The sequence below is a fragment of the Amorphotheca resinae genome, assembly GCF_003019875.1.
Source record: "Amorphotheca resinae ATCC 22711 unplaced genomic scaffold M430scaffold_3, whole genome shotgun sequence".
Lineage (NCBI taxonomy): Eukaryota > Fungi > Ascomycota > Leotiomycetes > Helotiales > Amorphothecaceae > Amorphotheca > Amorphotheca resinae.
The window spans coordinates 934,725-956,294 of NW_020194473.1; the positions used below are offsets into that span (position 1 = coordinate 934,725).

Below are 21,570 nucleotides of genomic sequence, written 5' to 3' on the forward strand. Positions count from 1 at the left end.
GTCCTCTCCCCACGCACGAGTCGCGGGCCCAGCTGCGCTACTACGATAATGCGAAAGGCACAGGGGCAACTAAGCGGACTGACGTGGGAACTCCAGGTACCATCACCACATCACCGCGTTACTACTTCACTACTTCACTACTTCACACTCTTTCAGGATCATCTGACCTATACGCTCTTTCTTCAATCCTTGAGACACATTTGATACCGCGACATCAATTCACTCTTCCGATACTAACTCTACTACCCGCACGTGTACCGCGAACCCTACCCGATATCCGTTGTACGAAGCAGTCTCCACCACAAGCAAATTCGTCTGTAGCGCGTAGGGAACATCGCAAGAAGACTCTCACGATTACTTTGACATTCATTTCAACATCCAGTCAGCGTCCGGTCCTATTCACCCTCTCTTCTCGCGTTGCCAGCGTCGCCCGGCAGCCTTTGGTCGATCAACTACTGCGAAATTTCAGTGGCTTGTCCTAGCGAGTTCGTGCAGCAAGCACCTCACTCAACCTCGAATTCTTTTAATCCGCGCCCCCTTCTCTTCGATTCCATCGACTCGACATCAGTCGCGAGGGAGGATCTCGCCTGACACGACAAGGCCTAGATTTGTCGTAAACAATTGACGCGCCATCAATCAAAGGGCGTCAAAGGTGATGGAATAACGCCGCGTGTGTTCACCGATGAAGCACTGAAGGTGAAGGCCCGAATAACGACAGTCCTCGAGCTTTTCACTCGCATCATCATTGATTAGGACAGCGATAAATCCACTATCCACTAGGCTTCTGGATTCAGCAATGAGGTTCCCTTCATGGCTGGGTCCACCCATCCGCGATTCTCCACCCTTACTCCGACTGAGTCTCTTGTTGACATCCCTTGCGCCAATCTCTAATGCGATCTCCTTCACTCCGATCCCATCTCCTAATCTCGATCTCTCTAATCTGGGCCGTGTAGGGCTGGCGGGTGATTTTGACGGCATTTCGTTGTATCAATTCGAAGGACAGAATGAGAACGGCTTCAACACGAATGGCAGCCAGTCTGTGTTATCACAATTTCCCAATGGCGCCTTTACGACTCTGGCTGCATCTGATGCCGGTATTCAGGCTATGTGTACATTTGTTATGAAGGACGGAACGACGGCTGGTGTAATGGTCGCTGGTAATTTCACAAGCCTTGGAGGGATGAATTCGCCAGGGGCTGCCATGTTCAATCCAAACACCTCGACCGTTACTCCACTCCCTGGTCTGTCTGGCCAAGTCTCCGCACTGCTTTGCGATCAAGATACGAATACTGTGTACGTTGGAGGCAGTCTACGGGGCGCAAACTCCACGAATGCGCTTGCTTGGGTAGGAACAACTGGCTGGACTAATCTTCCATTTAATGGTTTCAATGGACCTGTGAAATCCATTACTAAGGATTCTACTGGCCATATTATCTTTGGAGGATCTTTTACGGCCTTAGGAAATGCTACGGGACCGAGCGAACCAGATCAACAAATCATCAACATTTCGGGGGCCAATATCACAGCCGGATCATCTACGACACTCAGCGGCTTTAGCGACCCAAGGAATATTGCTTGCCCGAGTGGTGGGATCGATGGACATGACAACACGTGGCTCCTGGCTGATAATACTCCTGGCTTCTGGGAGGCTAAGTTCGGATTTGGTTTTGAACCGACAAAGCTAAGATTGTGGAATACTCACCAAGATGGCCGCGGCACAAAGACTTGGCGATATACTGCTCAGCCAATCAATGGCATCATGAATTTCACATACATCGATCCAGCAACAGGCCAGAATGCGACCTGCACCTCCCAGTGCCCCCTGAGCAATGACGCTAGTGTGCCATATCAGGACTTTCACTTTGTCAATGTCATTGGAATGAGTGGCTTCCGCTTGGATATCTCTGATTGGTATGGCAGTGGAGGCGGATTGAATGGGATCGAGCTGTTTGAGAATGATATATTCGCCTATGCCATCACTAAATTCGACGAACCTACTTGTGCTGGAATCCAGTTGGCTTCGAATGCCAACATCACTGGACCGTGGAAGGTCACTCCTTCTTCTCAAAGCTATTCCGAATACTTAACAGCTACGGTCACTGAGCCAGACTCGGCCTCTGTTATGTTTCTTCCTGATATCAAGCAATCTGGCAATTACTCCGTCAACATGTACACACCAGGATGCATTCAAGATAACACATGCTCCACCCGAGGACGGGTCACGGTCAATGGCACGATGGCGAGTGGCGTCAGTGGTACAGGGTTCACCACGGAGATTTACCAGACAAACAACTTCGACAAGTATGACCAGATATACTTCGGGTACATCGAAGCTGGTAGCAACTCTTTCCGCCCTTCTGTAACCCTCACGCCGGCACCTGGTCAAACTATCGCCAATCTCTCGGTCGTGGCTCAACGCGTTGGCTTTACACTCATTTCTTCAAGTGGTGGCCTGAATAACATATTCGAGTACGACCCTAATCAAGCCGTAATAAATGCTGCAGACTTCACCAACTCAACCTTTGATAAGGCCGGGATGAGCCTTGGGACTGGATCTGGGGTGAACACGCTTCAGACCTTGGGAAGCACTACTTACGTCGGGGGTAACTTCTCAACGGCTACATTCGAGAATATCTTGGCAATCGGTGATAGCGGCGCTACTCCACTGACAGGAGGTGGTCTGAACGGAGAGGTCTTGACTGCGTTTGCCAATGGGTCCATTCTCTATGTGGGGGGTGGGTTCACCAACACAAGTACCGGCGGAAGCCCTGGTCTCAACAATGTTGCTGCATACGATACATCCAAGAATGCATGGAACGCCTTGGGAACCGGCGTCAATGGGCTCGTTACAAATATCGTGCCGTTGTCAATGAACGTAACCGCCAATACTCCAGAAACTGTACTTACTCTTACGGGTGATTTCACCGAAATCCTCCCCTTCGGGAACAACAGTTCCATAGCTGTTACGGGATTTGCTATTTGGGTACCATCCCACGGCAACTGGCTCCAGAATCTGAACGTTACCACAATCGGCATTGATGGAGGAGAGCTTACTGCTTCTGTAGATCTCCCAGAAGGAGGTCATCTCTTCGCAGGTTCCTTATCCTGGTCTCAGCTGAACGCCAATGGAGTGGCCGCCCTCTCATCTGGGTCTAGTCTAGCCACATTTCCTGTCAAGATTCAGTCATCTCAACCTCAGTCCTCAAGTAGCTTGGCCAAACGCGCTACCGGCAGTCAAAATGTTACCGGGGTTGTCACTGGACTATTCTATGAGAATGGAGGACGCAATATTACGATTCTTGGTGGACAATTTACAGCAGTCGGGTCGAATGGGTCGAATATCAATAGCCTTGCCTTTATCAACGGCTCGAACTCCGATACTGTTACAGGTATTGGGCCATCACTCTCAAATGACTCTACAGTTCTTGCATTGGCTATCCAGGAAGATACTCTGTTCGCTGGTGGATCACTGAGCGGAAATGTCAACGGCGCAACCGTGGATGGTCTGATCTCGTATAACCTCCTCACATCCACGTTTCCAGTACAGCCACCTGCCCTAGCTGGCGACACTGTTTCTGTCAACACTATCACAATGAGACCAAGCTCATCGGACGTCTACGTTGGCGGGAGCTTTTCCTCTGCAGGGTCTCTGGATTGTCCAGGTGTATGTGTCTTCACCACTACAGTGTCTCAGTGGAATCGTCCAGGCTCAAGCCTTGGGGGCACGGCTAATGTTATGACGTGGGCCAGCCCGAACTTACTCATTGTTGGTGGGGACCTATCGATCAATGGCGAGAAAATCTCGTTAGCAAATTACGATGCCAAAGCAGAAACGTGGAGCGCTGCAGACGGAGCAACCATAATTCCAGGGCCTGTAACTGCACTTTCTGCAGCAAGCAGTGACGCATCCGAACTCTGGGTTGCAGGAACTGCGACCAACGGCTCAGCTTTCCTCATGAAGTACGATGGGAGTAACTGGAATTCTGTTGGTGACGCTCTCGGGAACGGTACAACAATTCGAGGTCTCCAAATGTTGCCACTCAGCAAAAACCATGCCTCGTCGTCCCTTGTCCCTTCAAACCAGGTACTCATGGTCACCGGTTCTTTGAACCTGACGGGATTTGGGAGTGTGTCAGCAGTACTATTCAATGGCACGACCTTTGAGCCCTTCGCCCTCACTAGCACCTCATCCAACACTGGGGGTAGCTTATCTCAGTTCTTCTCCCAAGAACAGAACTTCTTCCGCAAGCCACGTAAGCAGAGCCCGGCACAACCCCATCTAATCCGATGCTAACAACGTTTATAGGTCACCATCTCCGCGTTGGCTTCGTCGTTCTGATTGCGCTCGCCATCTCTCTGGGCATCATATTCCTGATGGTCATTGCTGGCGTCATCGCAGAGCGTATTCGCCGGAAACGCGAAGGCTATGTCCCGGCGCCCACGGCTACCTACGACCGAGGGAACGGCATGTCGAGAATCCCGCCGTCGCAGCTATTCGGCTCTTTAGGCCAGGGCCGGAGCGGGATCGAGAAGCAGTCGGCGATGATCTGAGAAAGCGATAATGAAGGCGTATGGGTTGGGTTAGGCGTTCTGGATAGGCTGGTTAGCCTCTCTCGGGGTCGAGTTTGGAGGCGTTTTCTTTTTTACATCTAGAGCAAGGCACTCTCTGCTTCTCGGCAGTTATTTCCACGGCCTTCTGATGATAGGCACGACGACGTGCCAGGTCTACGGCTTCCCCTTTTCACTTCTTCTCTTCTTCTATTACGGCCGGCCTAATGTTTAGAGCTGCTCCTTGCACGTCATCCTGTTGCAGCGTGCAAGCGACCTGACCGATCTTCTTTTTGTATGATAAAAACCAAACAACCCCCAGCGGTCCCGTCCCCCGGCCGCGAAACATGGCGTCGGGTCTCACAGCCTGACGGAATGTTTCGGACGAATGTATGTAATGTAGGTATGGATCAAGGCGGTTCCTCGGTGCGTTGTATCTGAGCATCGCAGAGAAGAGAAATTAGTAATTTCATGAATGCTGAAGTCTGCTGTCTGCTGTCTCGTAGTGATCTATTGAAAATGTAAATGTGAAATGGGGTTGATCTGTGAGGCAATGGGATGGGATGAGATGAGACGAGAGGTTTGTGATTGATTCGTCTGCGTGGATGTTGGTGGTACAGATTAGCTGATCCCTATCCCGGATGCCTCTTGATCACTACGATATGATATCATAAATCTCACCATGCAATTCCATCCACAGTAGTCGAAGGCCAAACAAAAAAAGCAAGTAAGCAAACAAGAAACCAAACAAACAAACAAACAAACAAAACATCAACGAACGAGCATCAAACTCTTCCTAAAGCGGCATTTCCAGCCTATATGAGGCATCCAGGCATCTACCTATCTATTCGATCAGGTCTGTGAGTTCTTGAAGCTACCTAGGTACGCTAGGTAGAGTAGAGTAAAGTTAAGGTAAGGTTAGGTAAGGAAATGCCGATATGTTATTCCAAATCAAAGGTGGAAAAGAAAAAGAACATATTTGCAAAATGTAGATAGTTGTTATCTAAAACCTAATACTCAACCTCTCTCTGTTCATTTCTTCCACAAAAAAGAAAAAAGAAAACAAAAGCAAAAAGAAAAAAGCAAAAAGAAAAAAGCATTAGAAATGGACGGAGGTAAAGAGAGAAAGTTAATTTGAGATTGAATTATAGATTGATGGATTTAATGGATTGTTGTTGAAGAATCGGGATAAGGTAGAGGTGACTAGGGTGATTACACAGACAGGGGATCTGGAATAGGTTAGATTGATTAGATGAGATGGATGAGATGATGGGTGTGTGTTTATTGATAATCCACGTTTGCTTTGGAAGTTGTGTATGTATGTGTAGGTATAGCAAGACAAACGACTACCTTACCTACAGTCTACTCCTCTAGTACTCTACACACCTTAGTCCTTAGGTACATCCATACATCCATACATACAAAAGCAAGAAACCACACGCAACACGCACACGCACACCCTCTCGGCGCAATCCTCGGAGCAATGCAGAATTAAGCTCGCAGCGATCGGCAGCCACAATTCCCAGAAGTCTGCTAGCTGCAGCCAGGGAACTCTTTAGTTCGCTGTTGTGTTGCCTTTGCTTACGTGAGCCAAAGTAAGGTAAGGTAAGGTAGCTTGAGCTAGGTAGGTAGCTAGGAGGAAGGAAGGCTCAGGCTAGTAGGTAAGGTAGGTAAGGTAAGGTACCAAGCTATAAATGATTAGGGCCTCAGGCTCTCTTCTCTAGGTACCTAGGTGCGGTACGGTAAGGTGTTGTGGGGGATGGGTGGGAGTGGCGCGCGAAGAGGGAATTAGAAAAGGGGATCGGCGGCGCCCGATTTCCCGGATGGGGTTAGGCGGGGAGGATGAAACGGCGGCGTGGGTGGGAGGGGCGGGGGATTGGTCGGGCGCGGAATGAAAGATGGGGGAGGGGGAGGGGCGGGGCTCTGGCTTGGGACCTGTTTGGGTTGGGTGGGTGGTGACTACCGGAAGGAGGAAGGGGGTAATTTGGTGTTAGGCTGGAAAGGGGAGCGGGGGTAATATTACATCTCATTTACAGTAAATGAGTAAATAAACATAACGTGATACTGTAAATAATCAGAATCAGTCAAGCCGTTCGCCATTGGATGCGGGATACGGAGGCGCATGGCCGATGCCGAGGAAGGCTCGCGAGCACGGGATCGTGATAGCTTCAATGCAACCGCTGCGCATGCAAAGTCCATCAGGGTCTCTGGCGAGTGGCGGCGCAGGGCCACTCCGCAATCTCCTAGGGAGTAGACTCTTGAACCGTCTTGGAGTCTTGGAATCTTGGGATCATTGGGAAGGACTAGTTGGGACCAGTCCGACAGTACAGACTACAGACGTCTGTAGGATGATGGTGCCATTGCTCATGGGCGTTGCTGGCGCGAGTCAAACGTCTATCCATTGGCCCTTGGCCCGAAGCTCTGGCAACTGCAGCAGTTAATGCCGTACACCCTATGTCACTATGTCTCTGTCTCTGATTCTTTCCGCCACAACTCCGCCGGAGACAGCTGGGAGGCGCGATGAGGTCTCAGGGTTTGGGCCACATACCTGCCGCTTGACTCGACTCGACCTGGCCTGCGTTGCCTTGACTGGTCGTTGACTTGCAAGCTGCTTAGCTGCCAGTCTTGCCTTGACGTGACATGCAAGGGTGTCCTCCCTCCTTGTCAAGTTCCTTTGAGTCCTTGCCAACCTCTCTCGGATCGTGGGCGGGGCGCGGCGGGCCTTCTCATTGGCGGGGGAGCTCTCTCCGCGCCCTCACCGCTCACCAAGTGACCACGCTGCGGAAGAGTGACGTCTTGTCCCCGTCTCTGCCCGTTGCCCTTGACCCGTTGCCCTTTGCGGCTTTGTCTTTTGCCCTTTACCGCCTCTTCTCAGGTCTCTGTCTTTCAGTCTTTGAAGCAGTCAGTCACCCTGCAACGCTCGCCACCAAGATCTATCACACCGAGTACAGTCTCAAGTGTTCTCTCTCTCTCTCCTTCCCCTCTCCGGGTGGATGGATCAGACCCATCCATGCCTCCGCTGTAATCAAGTGAAGCGCTTTCGAGTTTGGCGTTGTGGGAGGATCCATCATGCCCCATTATGCTCCATCACCCCCGAGACTCGAGCAATCAAGCAACAAGCAACGGCAACCGAGCCCGCGCTTGGGGCACTAGAGGCGTGAGTTCAACCTCCCAGGCTCCCACAGTCCCCTCCCAGATCTCGCGAATGCCGGGCGGATCGACGTCGTTGCCGGTATTAATGAGCAGCGAAAAAACCACGCACCGCGCTCACTATTGGGCCGCAGGGGTCCCCCGTCGCCATCGACGTAACTGGCTGGCTGGCTGGTCTATCTCCCGTCAAGGTGGTGGAAAATCTCCCCTCCATCTTTGAACGACCCGACCAGCCCACCAGTAACACCAGTAACCGTTCTTAGCCATCATTCTGCGCACGAGGCTTAAGACTTGCAGCGGTCGACCTTATTTTCACAGCCGCGGCGCGAGGCATTGTTGAGACCCTGGTGACGAGTTCGGAGACATGAGGAGTCAGGAGTGAGAGTCAGGAATCAATGCTTGCTTTCCATGCTTGAAAAGAGGGGAAGGTATCCCGAGCTCATCTATTTTTTTCCAGTTTCGAGTCTCTATCGGCTCGTGCACTATTGCCAGACATGCGGTCCCCACGCGAAGGGAGGACGACATCCATCCCCCCTGTTATCCCCGACTGACTCCAGCCTGAAGTCGCGACATTCGGGACGGTGATACGGGAGAACGATGCTGTATGGAGCAGCGTCCGTCGGGTACTGGAACCTTTGGTTGATTACACCTCCCGGAAACCGCCCCCAAAAAACCAATAAAATGAAATAAAAGAAATAGCGAAAAAGAAATTAATCTGGACAGAGAGATTGCAATCTCAACAATCTCGCAGCCTCGCAGGACTCTATCGCTCTCTCTAGGGTCCGCACCCACGAGGAAAGGGTGATGGGTGTTGGTGATAGTGTCAAATTTGAATTCGCCATTTTAGCTTGCAGGAAGGGGTCAGGGAGCCAAAGCCCTCCCCCCTCGTCATTGCCCATGCTCTGTACAATCTACCTACATCATTACATGCCATACCTGCGGCTCATCATTCGCTCGTCGCGTGGCAATTATCATCACAAGAGATTGCTTCTTCAGTCCTCATCTCTCTCATATTTCTTGTCCCCAGGGCGCTCGACACCCTGTCCTTGCTGCGATCGGCCGTCCCGCTCTGGTGGCTGAACTATCATTTAACGTATAATGAGCGTGCTGATAGGGAGACCCCGATGAGAATAATCTCCTCCCTCCGACAGCCCGAGCGTGCAAAAAGAAGAAAAGAAGAGAACGAAACGGGTGACAGATGACAGATGACAGACGACAGGATTGGTGCGCTACTGTAGCAAGAAATCGCCTGTGTCATTTCTCTCCGGTGCGAAAGACATGACTTGTGTCGGGGCAGTGGAAGCCCTCGGTGCTCTGCTGGTCTGCTGTTGACCTTGGTGTGTCTTTCTCTTTTCCCCACACGCCCATCTGCCGAGCGACGCGACACTGTTCAGGTAACGGCTGGTGCTAGGCCGCATCAACTCTGCTCGGGCCAGCAGCTGGGCTAGCAACTGCTGGACGTGAGGGCCCGGATCAATAGTTTCCAAGGGGACCTCCTGGGGTTGCTGCAAGTGCCATGTACACATATGTACAGTAATCTCATTTATTGATGAGGTTGATGTTGGGGAGGAGCAGAAAGAGGACGAGGAAAAGCAAAGAGCATGTGGATCGCCGGCGGGGGTCGGCTGGCGACCAGCAAGAGGCGTTCGAACTATCGGGACGAGGATGGGAGAGGCTTGAACAACGACCGGGGGGGAGAGGGGTGGGATCTGAAGGTAGGCCTCTCTGGAGTTTTGTCTCCGGGGATGCGGCGCGAGTCGAGATACTCCTCCATGCGGGCTGCTCTCGTGCTATCATGGACCAGGATGGAGAGGGAGACTGTCCTCGGTAGAGTGGTACTGGAGATGCGGAGTTGATGGATGACTTTGATATGGAGGGGGCCTTACTCGAGCACCAGTCCCGACACTTGGCCAACCACGAGGCGCTGCTCGCATACTCCGTGCACGAAGCATGGTACAGGTACATGCTCTATGGACATGATGGATCATGGAGGAGAGGACATGCGGCGCGTGTACCCCATACATACGACTACCAACCAGTCTCCCAGTCTCCCAGTCTCCCCGTCTCCCAGTCGCCCACGCAGTACTATTCCGTACAGATGGAGCCCGTTCATCAAACATATCCAGCGCCGTCCCCCGTTGCCGGCCAAGCATTGCTAGCAGGCATGCACTGTGAACTGTGCTCTGTGCACTGTGCATACTGCCTCGCGCGACGACGTCTTGGCCCTACCAACCACTGCCGGTCCTCTGTGCCACCGTTCAGCTAAGCATCCTAGACAGCAGAAGCGCGCACTGTACATTGTACGTACAGCAGTAGTGACAGCACCTCCGGGTCCTCCTACTTCTACAGAGCACACTACGCTGTGGTGTGGTGCACGGCGTCGTGTCCACTGTCCACGTACCGGCGTCCCACACTTTGCGCACTGGGCCCACTCCCCCCTGGACTACGGGCACGCCGGCCCGCTCTTATTCCCATGGGCCGCTGTGCCTTGTCCTCGGAAGTGGCTGCTCGACGGGTCACGGGCGAGTTACGTAAGCAGGGGCCCAGAGACGCGAGGAGAGACCCGGCGCCCAAAGGAGACTACGGCGGACGGGGCAGGCCAGGGCTAGCCGGTATTGGACGGCGCTATCGTCCTGGATCCGCCCTGTTTCTGCAGAGGATTAGGCCAATTGCTACAGCGCAGGCTAACCACCTCGGTAGTAATCTGAGAGGCACGCAGACTCGCAGAGGGATATCCATTTCGGGCGGGGACGCTACTCCTGCTGTGATTGGCCAGCGGCAGGACCTGGGGACGCTAGGCCGTGTTCAGCCAACCTGCCATGGGTTGCCCAGGTGAAGTGCTTTTGCTTTTCTTCAAGCGGCGAGTGTGTTGTGTGTGTGTGCGGTACTTCTGGAGGTTCGTATCTTGGCACTGCCGGTTGCGTATGTGCGCGCGGGGCAAAGGACGAAGGGTGAAGGCAGTGCGCGCTCCTCATTCGAGCTGTTCTGGATGTGCGTCGGGCATAGTTCGTACACAGGACGACTACTGTACAGAAGTGCTCTGTACCGTAGTCAGGGGCCCTGGCGCCCGCGACGTTGATGGCCGCGTGTGGCAAGACGGCGGCATGCCCCTGCGGCCTCTTCCATCATCGTACATGGGAGGGGGACATGGGTTGTGAGTTGCGTGAGTTGAGTTGCGCGAGTTACCTGAGTTGCGTGAGTTAACCTGAGTTCCCTTGCGTTTGCGACTACGCCAACTCGGGCACGCTGCACAGCGCTGCACTGAGGCAAGAGATTCAGAGACCGGACTCGCGACTGAGCACTTCTTGACCGGAGCATTGTAGGTAAAACGGCGACTAGGTAAGGCGTATGTGTGAGGGCATTCTCATGTTTGATGGACGACATAGGCTTGGTCCCCTGCTCTCGCTTGGTTCTTCTGCATCTCCATCATCATCATCATCATTATAATCTTTGTTCTTGTTATGATCCTTATTCACTGCTCTTCCTCCTGTTCCTATCCCTATTATTATCCTTTCAACGCACTGTCCCTCGACCATAGAAACGCCTCTCCCGAATCCCGCCGGATCCAGGGCCCAACGACCGTCAAAGAGCCCTTCACAGAGAGAGGCTCCTCCGCCGACGACCCTCTCCAGCCTCATTACCCAAGGTACTCAACGCCTCCTGGGATCCTTTCTCCCCCTCCACGACTGCATCCTCCCGTCTCCCTCTGCACCCACCGCCAGCATCGCCCATTGTACCGTCCCGTGCATCGTACATCCTACATCTGGTACATACATCGCCATCGCCCATCGATAACAAAGGTCGTCTCAAGTGGTACGACACATTGATCAGCAGCACTGCCGACCGGCAACCCTCACAGTGGAACCTGGCGGATGAGCTTAATCTCCAACGAGACCGCCGTCCCCTTGACTCTCCCTGGAACCTTTCATCCTCGACCCGATCGCAGGACCCTGGCACCTCCACACAACCTCCTCCACCAAGGACCCAAGGACCCAGGACACAATACAAAAGGCGCTCCTAGCCAGCTCTAACCGTGTCGAGGTATCTGTCGTCGATCGCGCGCTGGAGTCGTGTCCAAAGCAGCAAAGCCGTCCACCACCGCTCCAAGGGGCCCCCCTCCCAGCAGCAACGCCAGCTCAAGGACTGTCGACAGCAGCGGCCCCACTGTCTGATCCATCGTCCATCGTCCATCGGTCCATCAAATCCACATCTCCCAGATACCCACCACACGCCCACCCAGTCCACCGTTCCCACAAATTCCATTGCCCATCCCGGTCGTGGGCCAGTCAGTCCCAGTCAGGCCCAGTCAGGCCCTGTCAGGCCACCATCAGTCCCCACTCGCAGTCCCGGTCCCAACCACCAGCACCCCGGTCTTGACACCTCAGGCCATCCAAGGCATCTCCAAAAAAAGGCACGCCCCAGGCACACACCCCCCGGCTCTCAAGGCATCTAAGGCATCAATCCTCCCCCCCTACCAAAACCAACTCTCCCCCCCCCCCGACAAACCCAAAACCCGCCCTCGGCTCCCACGCTATCCCCTCCACCTCTCCTATCAGCCGAAGCACTCGTCCGTCACTGAACGCCTGCTCAAGCTACGTCGGGCGACCAACCAGGTTCCTGGATCTCTTGCCTCCGTGTTTTTTTCCACCCAGCAGCACATAAGAACGACGATCCCGCCGTCACTCGTCCAGATATACCTGACGGATCGTCTCTTCGACTGCCTGCAAAGCATATCCCACCCGGTCGACAGTAGTACTGGCACGACCTTCTCTACGGGATCCTGCATCTGATCCGCGTCCTCTCTGAAACTACGATCCTTCTACTCGGGCCCACGAGTCTCTGTTGTATCAACTCCAACGCATCTGATCTATCCTTTGATACAACACTACCACTCTTCACCTTGATACCTCCTCCCCGTCGCTCTCAAAGATGACAATGGCCATCGACAACCAACAACGCTTCGGCGGCATGAATTTCGACCACATGCCCTACACGAGCAGCCCTCAGTTCACCAATCCATGGACCTCGTCGTCAGCGCCGTCGCAGAGCCACAGCCTCTATGCCTCCTCACACAACCTCAACCTCGACAGCATCGCGAAGCAGCAGCAGCAGCAGCAACAACACCAACAACAGCATCAGCAGCCGCCGCGCATGCACAGCGGCGTTGGGTCGTATGCCAACGTCCCAATCCCCGCGGCATCAGCAGGTAGCCCTCTCTCGACGGATGCGTATGCTCCGCACCCTGTGCTCACCACTCCCCAAGATCTGTTGAACGCGAACCGGCCGATGCCCCCAGGCTATGGAAACGAGGCCGCATACTCGAGCGCCCCGTCGCCGGTGCACGCCAACTACCCCCCGACCACGGCCCCCTATGACCCCATAGGCTACGCCCCCGCACCCGTCCGCTCGACGTATGCGATCCAGCAGCAGCAGGATGCACGACGGCTGTCACAACCGTCAGTCCCCTCAACCTCCTCCCTCGATCCATCCGCCGGCGCACAGCGCTCGCAGCGCCAGAACTCCCTTATTGACTTGCATGGCAGGGGACTCCAGAACGAGTCGACCCGAAGCTTCGGCGACGCGATCGATGCCAGTCGGGGCATGATCGCCATGAGCCAGAACACCACCCCGCGCAACATCTACGGGGCGCAAGGGCGTGTCGGGAGGGGGTCGGGTGATTCCTATGGCTTCCCCCCGGCGCACTCTACAAACTCCTCCATCTCCTCATCTGGTACCTACCCATCCTACTTTGGTGGCTCCGTCGACTCCTCTGTGAGCGACTACTCGAATACGGGCTCTGACATCGAGTCAGTTTCATCGCGGACGCTGCCGCGGCCATCGGGGCTGCTGAGCGGGGGCATCCCCCCGGCGCCCCAGTCGATGATGGGACAGTTCAGCTCCAAAGTCTTCTCGAGTACGCAGAAGAAGCACAAGTGCAAGGTGTGCGACAAGCGGTTCACCCGCCCCAGCTCGCTCCAGACGCACATGTACAGTCACACCGGCGAGAAGCGTGAGTCCCTTGGGTCCGGTTCCCCCCGAAACACGGCTAATTCAGAGCAGCATTCTCCTGCGAGGTCGAAGGCTGCGGCCGGCACTTCTCAGTCGTGTCAAACCTGCGGAGACACCGAAAGGTGCACAAGGGCGAGGCGCGATCCGAAGCCGGGTCAGAGGAGCATCAGTCGGACGAGTAGTCCTACCGTATATGAAAATCACGAACACCACTACGCACTGTCGATATTCTCGCCATTTTTCACGGCCGTGAGAGCCGGTCAAAAGCTCGGGGTTGGCCTGTTGGCCTTTTTTTCGATGCCTCTCTTACCGAGGCCTTATTATCGAGACCTTTTCGCCAGGGGCTCCATCATCAGCCCCCTTGTCATGATTTGATTTCTTGGTCTTGTTGTCTGGGTTCGATTTTTATGTCCGCGATATCCCCTTTTGCATGTTGATATCCACTGCGCGGCCTGGCCCCTGTCTGGCTGGGGGTGGCCGCCGATACGAAGGGTTTCGGGTTTCTAGATGATATATATTCCTTTCTAATACCTCCCTCTCGCCCGAGGGCTTCATGTATGGGATGGGGAAAGCAAGAACGCTCCGCGAGTGTTCAATACGCGTCTTATCTATCTGGTCCGACTTTTGATCTTTCACGGCGTTGGGAGGGGAATGCGGATGCAGTCGCGCGCGCCATTGATCTGGCAGCTGCGCGAGAGCGACATCAAGAAGGCTGCATTGGATTTTGAATGGTTGCATTGGTTTTTATTTTTCCCTTTTTTTTCTTTTTGATGACGGGAAGGGATCCTTTACTCGTTTGTACTATTAGTCTGCGTTGTTCTGCTCTTTCCATCATGTTCACTGCGTTTTTTTTTATATCCCTTGGTTTCTCCTCCCTTCGTTACCAGGTCATTATATACCCCCCAGAGCCTCCCCCTCGCGCGTGGTGTGAGGAGAGGCAGGCAGGCAGGCAGGCAGGCAGCTTGCTATTTCAGAAGGAGCAAGAAAAAAAAGAAGAAGAAAGGAAGGAAGGAAGGATGGATGGATGGATGGAAGGAAGGAAGGAAGAAGGTCGGTCTCTACTAAGATAGATATTATACATACCCCTATACATATATACCTATATATACATAATACGAAACTTCGAAACCCGGGTCCTTCTTCTCTTCGTTCTGTGTTTGGTGAATCGATGGGTGAATGGATGGATGGAAGGAGATGGGCTTTTTGAGAGTGGGGGATGCATGGATAAATAGATGAAAGTGTTCATCTTGGTATGTAATGTGTTAAGGGGAGGGCAGGGGTTGAAGTTGTTTGTTATTCATCTTGTGTCATCATTTTGAAGGTACCTACCTAACACTTCATCAAATCATCAAACATCCACCCTATACCCTATACACCCCTCCTCCCCTCCCCTACCCTACCCCTACCTACCTCCTCTACCTGCTCTACTCTACCTATCTACTATCAAACATACCCTACATAGTAGTTACCTACCTAGGTGTTAGGATATTACTCACTCAACTCAACTCCATGGTCCGAAAAGAAAGGAAAGAAGGAAAGAAAGGAAAGAAGGAAAGAAGGAAAGAAGGAAAGAAGGAAAGAAGGAAAGAAGGAAAGAAGGAAAGAAGGAAAGAAGGAAAGAATCTTTCTTCAGCTCTACAGAAGACACGCCTTCAAGTACTGACCTTTTAAGAAGTCAAGGAATAGGGAGGGGAGGTGAGACTTCTACTCGGACGGATAAAGGAACAGGGGAGGGTGGATGATACTCATCAATAGTACATATACACACAACTACTCTCGAGTGACAAGCCAAGCCAAACAAACAAGACCTACCCATTCAAGAAAAGCATTACTCACACGCTATTATATTTCATAGAATCCTTTACATTCCATTATCTACCTACTGTACAATGCAAGCAAACGCAAGAACGCCCGCTATCCCATCCCATCCCATCCTATCCCAGTCCACCTAAATCAATCACCTAAATCACAATCGCTAACTCGGGCCTGTCCATCTTCTCATCATCCAGGTTCAGATAATATGGCACCATGCTGTCCGCGCATTGGACGTACGTGCAATTGTAGAGGGTCCAGTATGGCTGCCGCACCTTGCGCGCTGGGTGGAAGAGCCCGGCCCAGATATACTGCAGCGTCAGGCCCGGGCCGATGGCCATGCGGATGGCATCGATGGCCTCGACGATGCGGTCGATGACGTGCGGGCTGGTCTCGAAGAGATTGGGGCAGAGCAGGTTGAGGAGATGGACCATGGCGTCCTCGCAGCCAAGACCGACGACACCCAGGGCCACGTGCTTGACAACCGAAGCTGCCGTCTGCCGGTGCACTTGGTCCCTGTCGATCAGCGCGTCTTCCAGCAGCGGTGTGACGGCGTATACGTAATCCTTGGCCATCTCACCAATGTACTCGAACAGGAAGGATAGTGATTTGAGGACACCGTTCTGGACGTTGAGTTCCGGAACACGGTATTCATTCATCAGCGCAGGGAGGACGGTGAACGGGGCACACGTCTCAGCAACGATACCAATAGCAACGGCTGTACAGACTCGGGATTGACGTTCCTGCACCCGGAGGTTGTTAAGGAGAGTTGCAAGAACATCCTGTGGTCCGATAGCCTTGGCGATGAAACCAAATGTGTTGTTAGCAGCTCGTCGGATACCCTTCTTATGCGCCTTGAGCATGTCCAGAAGCTCAAAACAGATTCTCATCCACTCTCTAGCGTTCACACTCTCAGGGCCACGATCTGCGATACGTCCAACCAGGTCGATGGTGTTCTCTTGCACCTTCTCGTGACGGTTACGTAAGATTGGTGTGAGTCTGGGAAGCAGATCCCTGATGGGGGGTTGCATCTGGCTGATACCGACGACTGTGACGATAGATCGGAGAGCACCAAGAATGGACCCGAGGACTTCAGGGTATTCCTCTCCGAGATATTCATATAGGACGATACCAAGCTTGCCCATCAGTGCATCCTCACCACACTGCTTCATGACCATCGCGATACGCGAAATCAGATCGGCCGCTTGCTGCCGGACGGTCGCAGATTTGTTGTTCAGACGCCAGAGGATGGTACTGACGATCTGGGGGAGGTAAGGCTTGCACCGGGTACCGAGAGCATTGACAACGGTACCAAACCCATTCAGCATAACAATATCCTCCACACTCTGTTCCTGGAACGAGTGAAGGATACCATCAATCAATCGTTCCTCCAGCCGCTCACCGATATCTGCTGCACCTAGGCTGGCTATAACTTTCTCTACTGTCTCGACAGTCATCTTCCGGTAAGCCTCGCTCTCGTCTTTGAGGTTGTTGACAATTCTTTCCACAATCTCACCAACTCCAACTTTCTGTCCAAGATCGACAGTGGTCTCAACTACTTGTCGGTAGTTGCGCTTGTCCAAGGCCATCCGCCGAACCCAGAAACTCTTGAAGAATTCATCCAGGACATGTTCCTTGAGATATCCTGCCGTTACGCCATCTGTCCCAGCACACTGGGAGATCACCTTGAGCACAACCTTCTTCATTTCCTCATCAGGCGAAGAGAACTCTCTCAAGAGAATCTCCATAATCTGGCTGGTGTAGTAGTTGGCATACTCTTCGTCCATCAACGGGATGATGTATCCAACGGCCTTGAGGAAACCCGCAAGACCCTTGCCACGTTGCTTGCGAGCGCCAGTCCATAGAGGGTTCAGGATGTCGTCGAAACTTTCAATGCCGTACGGGTTTGCTGCTTCGGCCAAGGCCGCAATAGCCAAACTAGTAACGGTTCGGACCTTTGTCTGATCATCATTCAAATTGCCACCGATGCAATCCACCAGACCCTTCAAATGGGGCAAGACTGCGCAACCCATTAGAATTGGTATCTGCTGAACTATCTTAACGCCAGTGTGCCGTGCCTGCCAAGACTTTTTGCTCCGACACACTGCACGCAAGAACGGTAGCAGCGCGGGGATTCCCAGCGCGGAGGCCACGACGGCGAACGCTCTCGCAGTTGTGTTTCGAACATACTCATCGACGTGATCGATATCTGGACGCATGGTACTGATCATGTGAGCAAGTCCAGCTGCCTTACTAAGATTGGAGATAATTTCTCGACCTAATTATGCGTGTTAGCGACATCATTTCTTAAACTTGTTCAGGGCGAACTGACCTTCCACTCTTGCATAGTAGTCTTGATCGATGAGCAATGGTTCGATAACGACCAATATCTTGTGAACGTATGGCCTGACAAGGTCATCAAGCTTGTATAGGACACGATCGATGACTTTGACTAGTAAATGTCGTTCCTGATCTTCCAGTGTCTTTTCCATCAAAAGCGGTAGAATCTGGTTGAAGAGAGGGCCAGCGCCAAATTGCCGAGCATTGTCTGTGAGTTGACGCAAGGCAGTCTTTCGCATAGGTGGAGTTCCGTTCTTGACTTTCAACAGCAACCGCATGATCTTCCGTTCTTTCAGTTCCTCCACAGTCATAGTGTTCTCGTCGGCTCCATCGGTGAGCTTCCCAAAATATGCCATGTCCTCGGCCTTGAAGAATTGAAGATCCCCTACCCCAGGAATCTCGGTTGGAAGCTGCTTACCCAGCGCTCTGCCACTTTCCGGTTCTTGCATCATAAAGCCCCCCGAAGGGACGGGAGTAGCCATAATCTTTTGCGAGATTGCTCTAATAGGGGCATATCCAGGCGGTGGTTCGAGAATCTTGTAGCCTTCTGATGGTAGCATCATATCAAGTTCCTCGTCAGATAACGGGGCGTTCCTCATAGAGATGTCAGTACCAAATGTTGTTGGCATAACGGGACCACCCATTTGTGAAGGGTGCATAGGCGTAACTAATCCTTGATTGCCAATGGGGGTTGCCGCTGGGGCCTGATCCCATCTTGACCGCCGCCGTGGTGTCTCTTCGACAACGGCACCTCCTATGGCGGGTGTCTGGTCCCATCTCGACCGTTTAACTTTTGTTTCTGCGGGCTGGACTGCAGTAGCATCACCAGTGGATTCTGATCCAACATCCCATCGTTGCTTTCTTTTGCGTCCAGCAGTAACAACTTCAGTTGAGCCAGCATCCTTGTTCTCCTTATCGCTAGGTGAGCGACTACCATCCTTGGCCAGCGTAGCTTGGTGATGAACAACCTCGCCATTTGCCGCCTTCTCTTCGATAGCCCTCTTAACTCGTTGCTCCTCCCTTTCAAGTTCCCTCCGAGCCATGATATCTCTGTAGCTCTCGCCATCTTCCGCCGCCCCCGCTTGTCTGTTCGCCGCGAAAGGGTCAGCTCGCGTGGGCGTCAAAACACGATCCAATCGGCGCTTCTGGTAATCAGTCTCCCGGTCAGCAATTCGCGCACTCTTCTCTCGGCCTAAGAGGATGTCCTCTTCTTCGACTCCGTTGCCGCGGGCGAACTCGTTCATCTGCTCTTTCGTGGCCGTGTACTGGCCGACGAGCCGCCGGCTGGTATCGGCCTCCTCCATCTCATCGTCATCTTCGCCTGTTACGGCTATAGACGTGTTATAGCCGGCAAACTTATCAACGCCATCGCGATCGTAGAGGGTGGTGTCGAAGCTTTCGGTCAGGGAAGCCTTGGTGGAGACATCAGTTCGCTGATTTGATGGATCAAACGTCTTTGACCCCTTCTTACCAGCAGAAGCGGCATTCCGCTCGGCCTGGAGCTTCCTGATCGTCTCAAATTCTGCGTCGGACATCGTTCCTGTCGCACGGTATGAGGTTGTCGCGCTTGGAGATGGATGGAAGTTGATAATCGTCAGCCCATTTGATTTTGGAAAAATCAGACTAGTCTAATTAAGGAAAGTCGCCAACGCCGCATCACGTGCCATATCAAGAGTGCGTAGAAGTCCTACAGGTAAGGACCCTCAGGTACTGATAATAAACATATGAAGAAAGGATGTTCTATTTAGATACTTCGTCATGTAAAGCGTAAAGGATTGGCCTAATTTATCCGTTGTATTCCAGCCCTTATTTCTGCGCCTGATATGCCAGACGTTTACATTTTTTCTATGTACATTCTACTTTCATATTATCATCTCCTCCAAATAATTAGCTCCACATCGTTTCGTCCGGTCACCTACAAAAGCAGAGTCAGTAGAGCTTCCGGTCTCAGATCAGTAGAGTTCCGGCAAAACCCCTCACCCATGAATGAAGTTTCACAAGTGGAGAGGCAAGACTACAGACAGTGCAGAATATTGTAGGTGACAAGAAAAAAATACATCCTGCAAAGTAGGTATTATGGCATTTCCGTCTACTCGTGGTGACAATTTGGTGACGAGATTTGCAACTACCCAACAGCAGCGCAGAATCCTACACTGGCTGGTACCCGGGCGGAAGCGGGGGTCAAATTGGCTGATAATAATATGTTTCATGCTGTGATTGGGGCGACTGAGCAATATCTCCTTGATATCATGGAGTTCAAAGCCATATTTAAGGACTTATGAAACCAATGGCACACTTGATGACACGTGAAGGATGGTGTTACCGCCGTATTTTGATATCTAATGTTTATCAACAGCCACTCAATTCCCTCAACTTCCTTGAACCTTGAAAGTACGCCCGCTTGCTGTCTTTCTCTCCTTTTCCTCGTTTTCTGGACGTGCTCTTCGAAGTACTATTTGAATTAGCGACGTGTCTGAAATGACATCCTGGGCAAAGCCTACCTTGCAGAAAATCCGCAGTACGTCTGCGCATCCTGGAATGGATATATGCCTAGAGCTGTTAGCTGGAGATACATATTAAGAGTACAAAAAACCTACCTTAGAAGCCTTGATATGGTAATGGAAGTAGTCACGGAAGGTTTGAATGTGAGAGATAACCTCATCTCGTCGCTGGCGGGTCAAGTGTCGAGGGAAGAGGACTATAGACAGTCAGACAGAATTACCGAATATAGACGCAACACATACCAAAGGTAACGTAGCCGATCTCTCCGTTTCCGGAATCCTTCACGCCAGGCACGCCGTGGAGCTCGAGAGGGGGGTCTGTCCTGAATAACACTTGAGGAGCATTTTGGATAGCTCTTCTCCGCGCATCAACAAACTCCTGAATAAAGACCTTTCCGAAGATCCTGTCTGTTTCTTCTCGAAAGATGGTGCTGAATATCACCGTCACTCTGTCATGGCTGGCCTTGATGTAGATTGCCTCCTCATCCCGGTAATGGATAGCCTTGACCTCGCCTCCTTCCCGAACACCTTGTGGAGCCTCTTCTGATGTAAATTTGGACGCTTCTTCCTGTAATTTATGGTGTTCGTCAAATGCGTTTTCAAACGGTGCTGCCATCGCATTTCGTTTCAACAGAGAAATCCTTCGGATCAGGTCATCTCGAGCTTCTAAGTAAAGACATAATGTCAACTTGGATTTAGCATGCATCCCTAGCATTCCTTACCTTTATCTTCCGGCAGACTATCAAGGTCAACCTGCACTGAGAAGTTGTACCCACTCTCAGGCGCAACGATGTACGGGCCGTATTCGCGTTCAAGAACCTGTTGTGCACCATACCTCACAAGCTCATTAAAGCATTTAACTTGGATAGAGACAAGAATCTTAGACTTAGATTCGGGGGTCGAGATATGGAAGGTAACACCATCGAAATCAGACACCGTCTGATCGATGTTGACCGGTGGTGCACTGAATATCATTAGCAGGGATTTGTGGGCGATTGAGTCTCACGTACCCTGAAAACCGCTCTGTGAGCACTGACTGGATCAGCACATTCTGATAGTCGAGAAGAAGCATCTTGGAATGCGTCTCCGCCTGATGTCGTGCTTGTTCCAAGGCTTGTCTCCGTTGCGGTCCTCAATGTGTACCTAAGTTGCAGTCGCAAGCTGACGAGTGTGGGGCCAAACTGACTAGTCCAGTTATGGGATAGGCAAA

The 21,570-nt window shown here is 52.3% G+C and overlaps 5 protein-coding genes across 5 annotated transcripts; 3 read left to right on the forward strand and 2 right to left on the reverse strand.

Annotated features, from left to right (window-relative positions):
• Window positions 1-796: 796 nt before the first annotated feature.
• M430DRAFT_16947 (hypothetical protein) lies at window positions 797-11,719 on the forward strand (the record flags this gene model as incomplete). Its single annotated transcript, XM_024863562.1, has 3 exons — window positions 797-4,253; window positions 4,307-4,535; window positions 11,299-11,719. 3 exons carry the CDS (start codon window positions 797-799, stop codon window positions 11,717-11,719), a joined length of 4,107 nt encoding a protein of 1,368 aa, XP_024723054.1.
• An 875-nt stretch (window positions 11,720-12,594) lies between these two features.
• Window positions 12,595-13,949, forward strand: M430DRAFT_33638 (hypothetical protein). Its single transcript, XM_024866405.1, has 3 exons — window positions 12,595-13,154; window positions 13,242-13,708; window positions 13,759-13,949. The coding sequence occupies exons 1-3, from the start codon at window positions 12,634-12,636 to the stop codon at window positions 13,887-13,889; spliced, it is 1,119 nt and encodes a 372-aa protein (XP_024723055.1). The 5' UTR covers window positions 12,595-12,633; the 3' UTR covers window positions 13,890-13,949.
• A 213-nt stretch (window positions 13,950-14,162) lies between these two features.
• M430DRAFT_212059 (hypothetical protein) lies at window positions 14,163-14,842 on the forward strand. The gene has a single exon (XM_024864464.1). The coding sequence runs from the start codon at window positions 14,436-14,438 to the stop codon at window positions 14,775-14,777; it is 342 nt and encodes a 113-aa protein (XP_024723056.1). The 5' UTR covers window positions 14,163-14,435; the 3' UTR covers window positions 14,778-14,842.
• Window positions 14,843-15,668: 826 nt separating this feature from the next.
• On the reverse strand, window positions 15,669-19,394 carry M430DRAFT_97175 (hypothetical protein; the record flags this gene model as incomplete). Its single annotated transcript, XM_024870012.1, has 2 exons — window positions 15,669-17,797; window positions 17,852-19,394. 2 exons carry the CDS (start codon window positions 19,392-19,394, stop codon window positions 15,669-15,671), a joined length of 3,672 nt encoding a protein of 1,223 aa, XP_024723057.1.
• Window positions 19,395-20,228: 834 nt separating this feature from the next.
• On the reverse strand, window positions 20,229-21,488 carry M430DRAFT_135497 (hypothetical protein; the record flags this gene model as incomplete). Its single annotated transcript, XM_024862408.1, has 6 exons — window positions 21,371-21,488; window positions 21,083-21,324; window positions 20,604-21,026; window positions 20,457-20,557; window positions 20,361-20,409; window positions 20,229-20,311 (listed from the first exon to the last, which is right to left on the reverse strand). Exons 1-6 carry the CDS (start codon window positions 21,430-21,432, stop codon window positions 20,229-20,231), a joined length of 960 nt encoding a protein of 319 aa, XP_024723058.1. The 5' UTR covers window positions 21,433-21,488.
• Window positions 21,489-21,570: the final 82 nt, after the last annotated feature.

Bases quoted from the DNA above. Each gene is read 5' to 3' on its own strand.
- M430DRAFT_33638 (XM_024866405.1), top strand. From the start codon at position 12,634: ATGGCCATCGACAACCAACAACGCTTCGGCGGCATGAATTTCGACCAC. The intron at 13,155-13,241 runs GTCAGTCCCCTC...CTTGCATGGCAG, and splicing joins GCACGACGGCTGTCACAACC to GGGACTCCAGAACGAGTCGA. The intron at 13,709-13,758 runs GTGAGTCCCTTG...AATTCAGAGCAG, and splicing joins CAGTCACACCGGCGAGAAGC to CATTCTCCTGCGAGGTCGAA.
- M430DRAFT_212059 (XM_024864464.1), top strand. From the start codon at position 14,436: ATGGTTGCATTGGTTTTTATTTTTCCCTTTTTTTTCTTTTTGATGACG.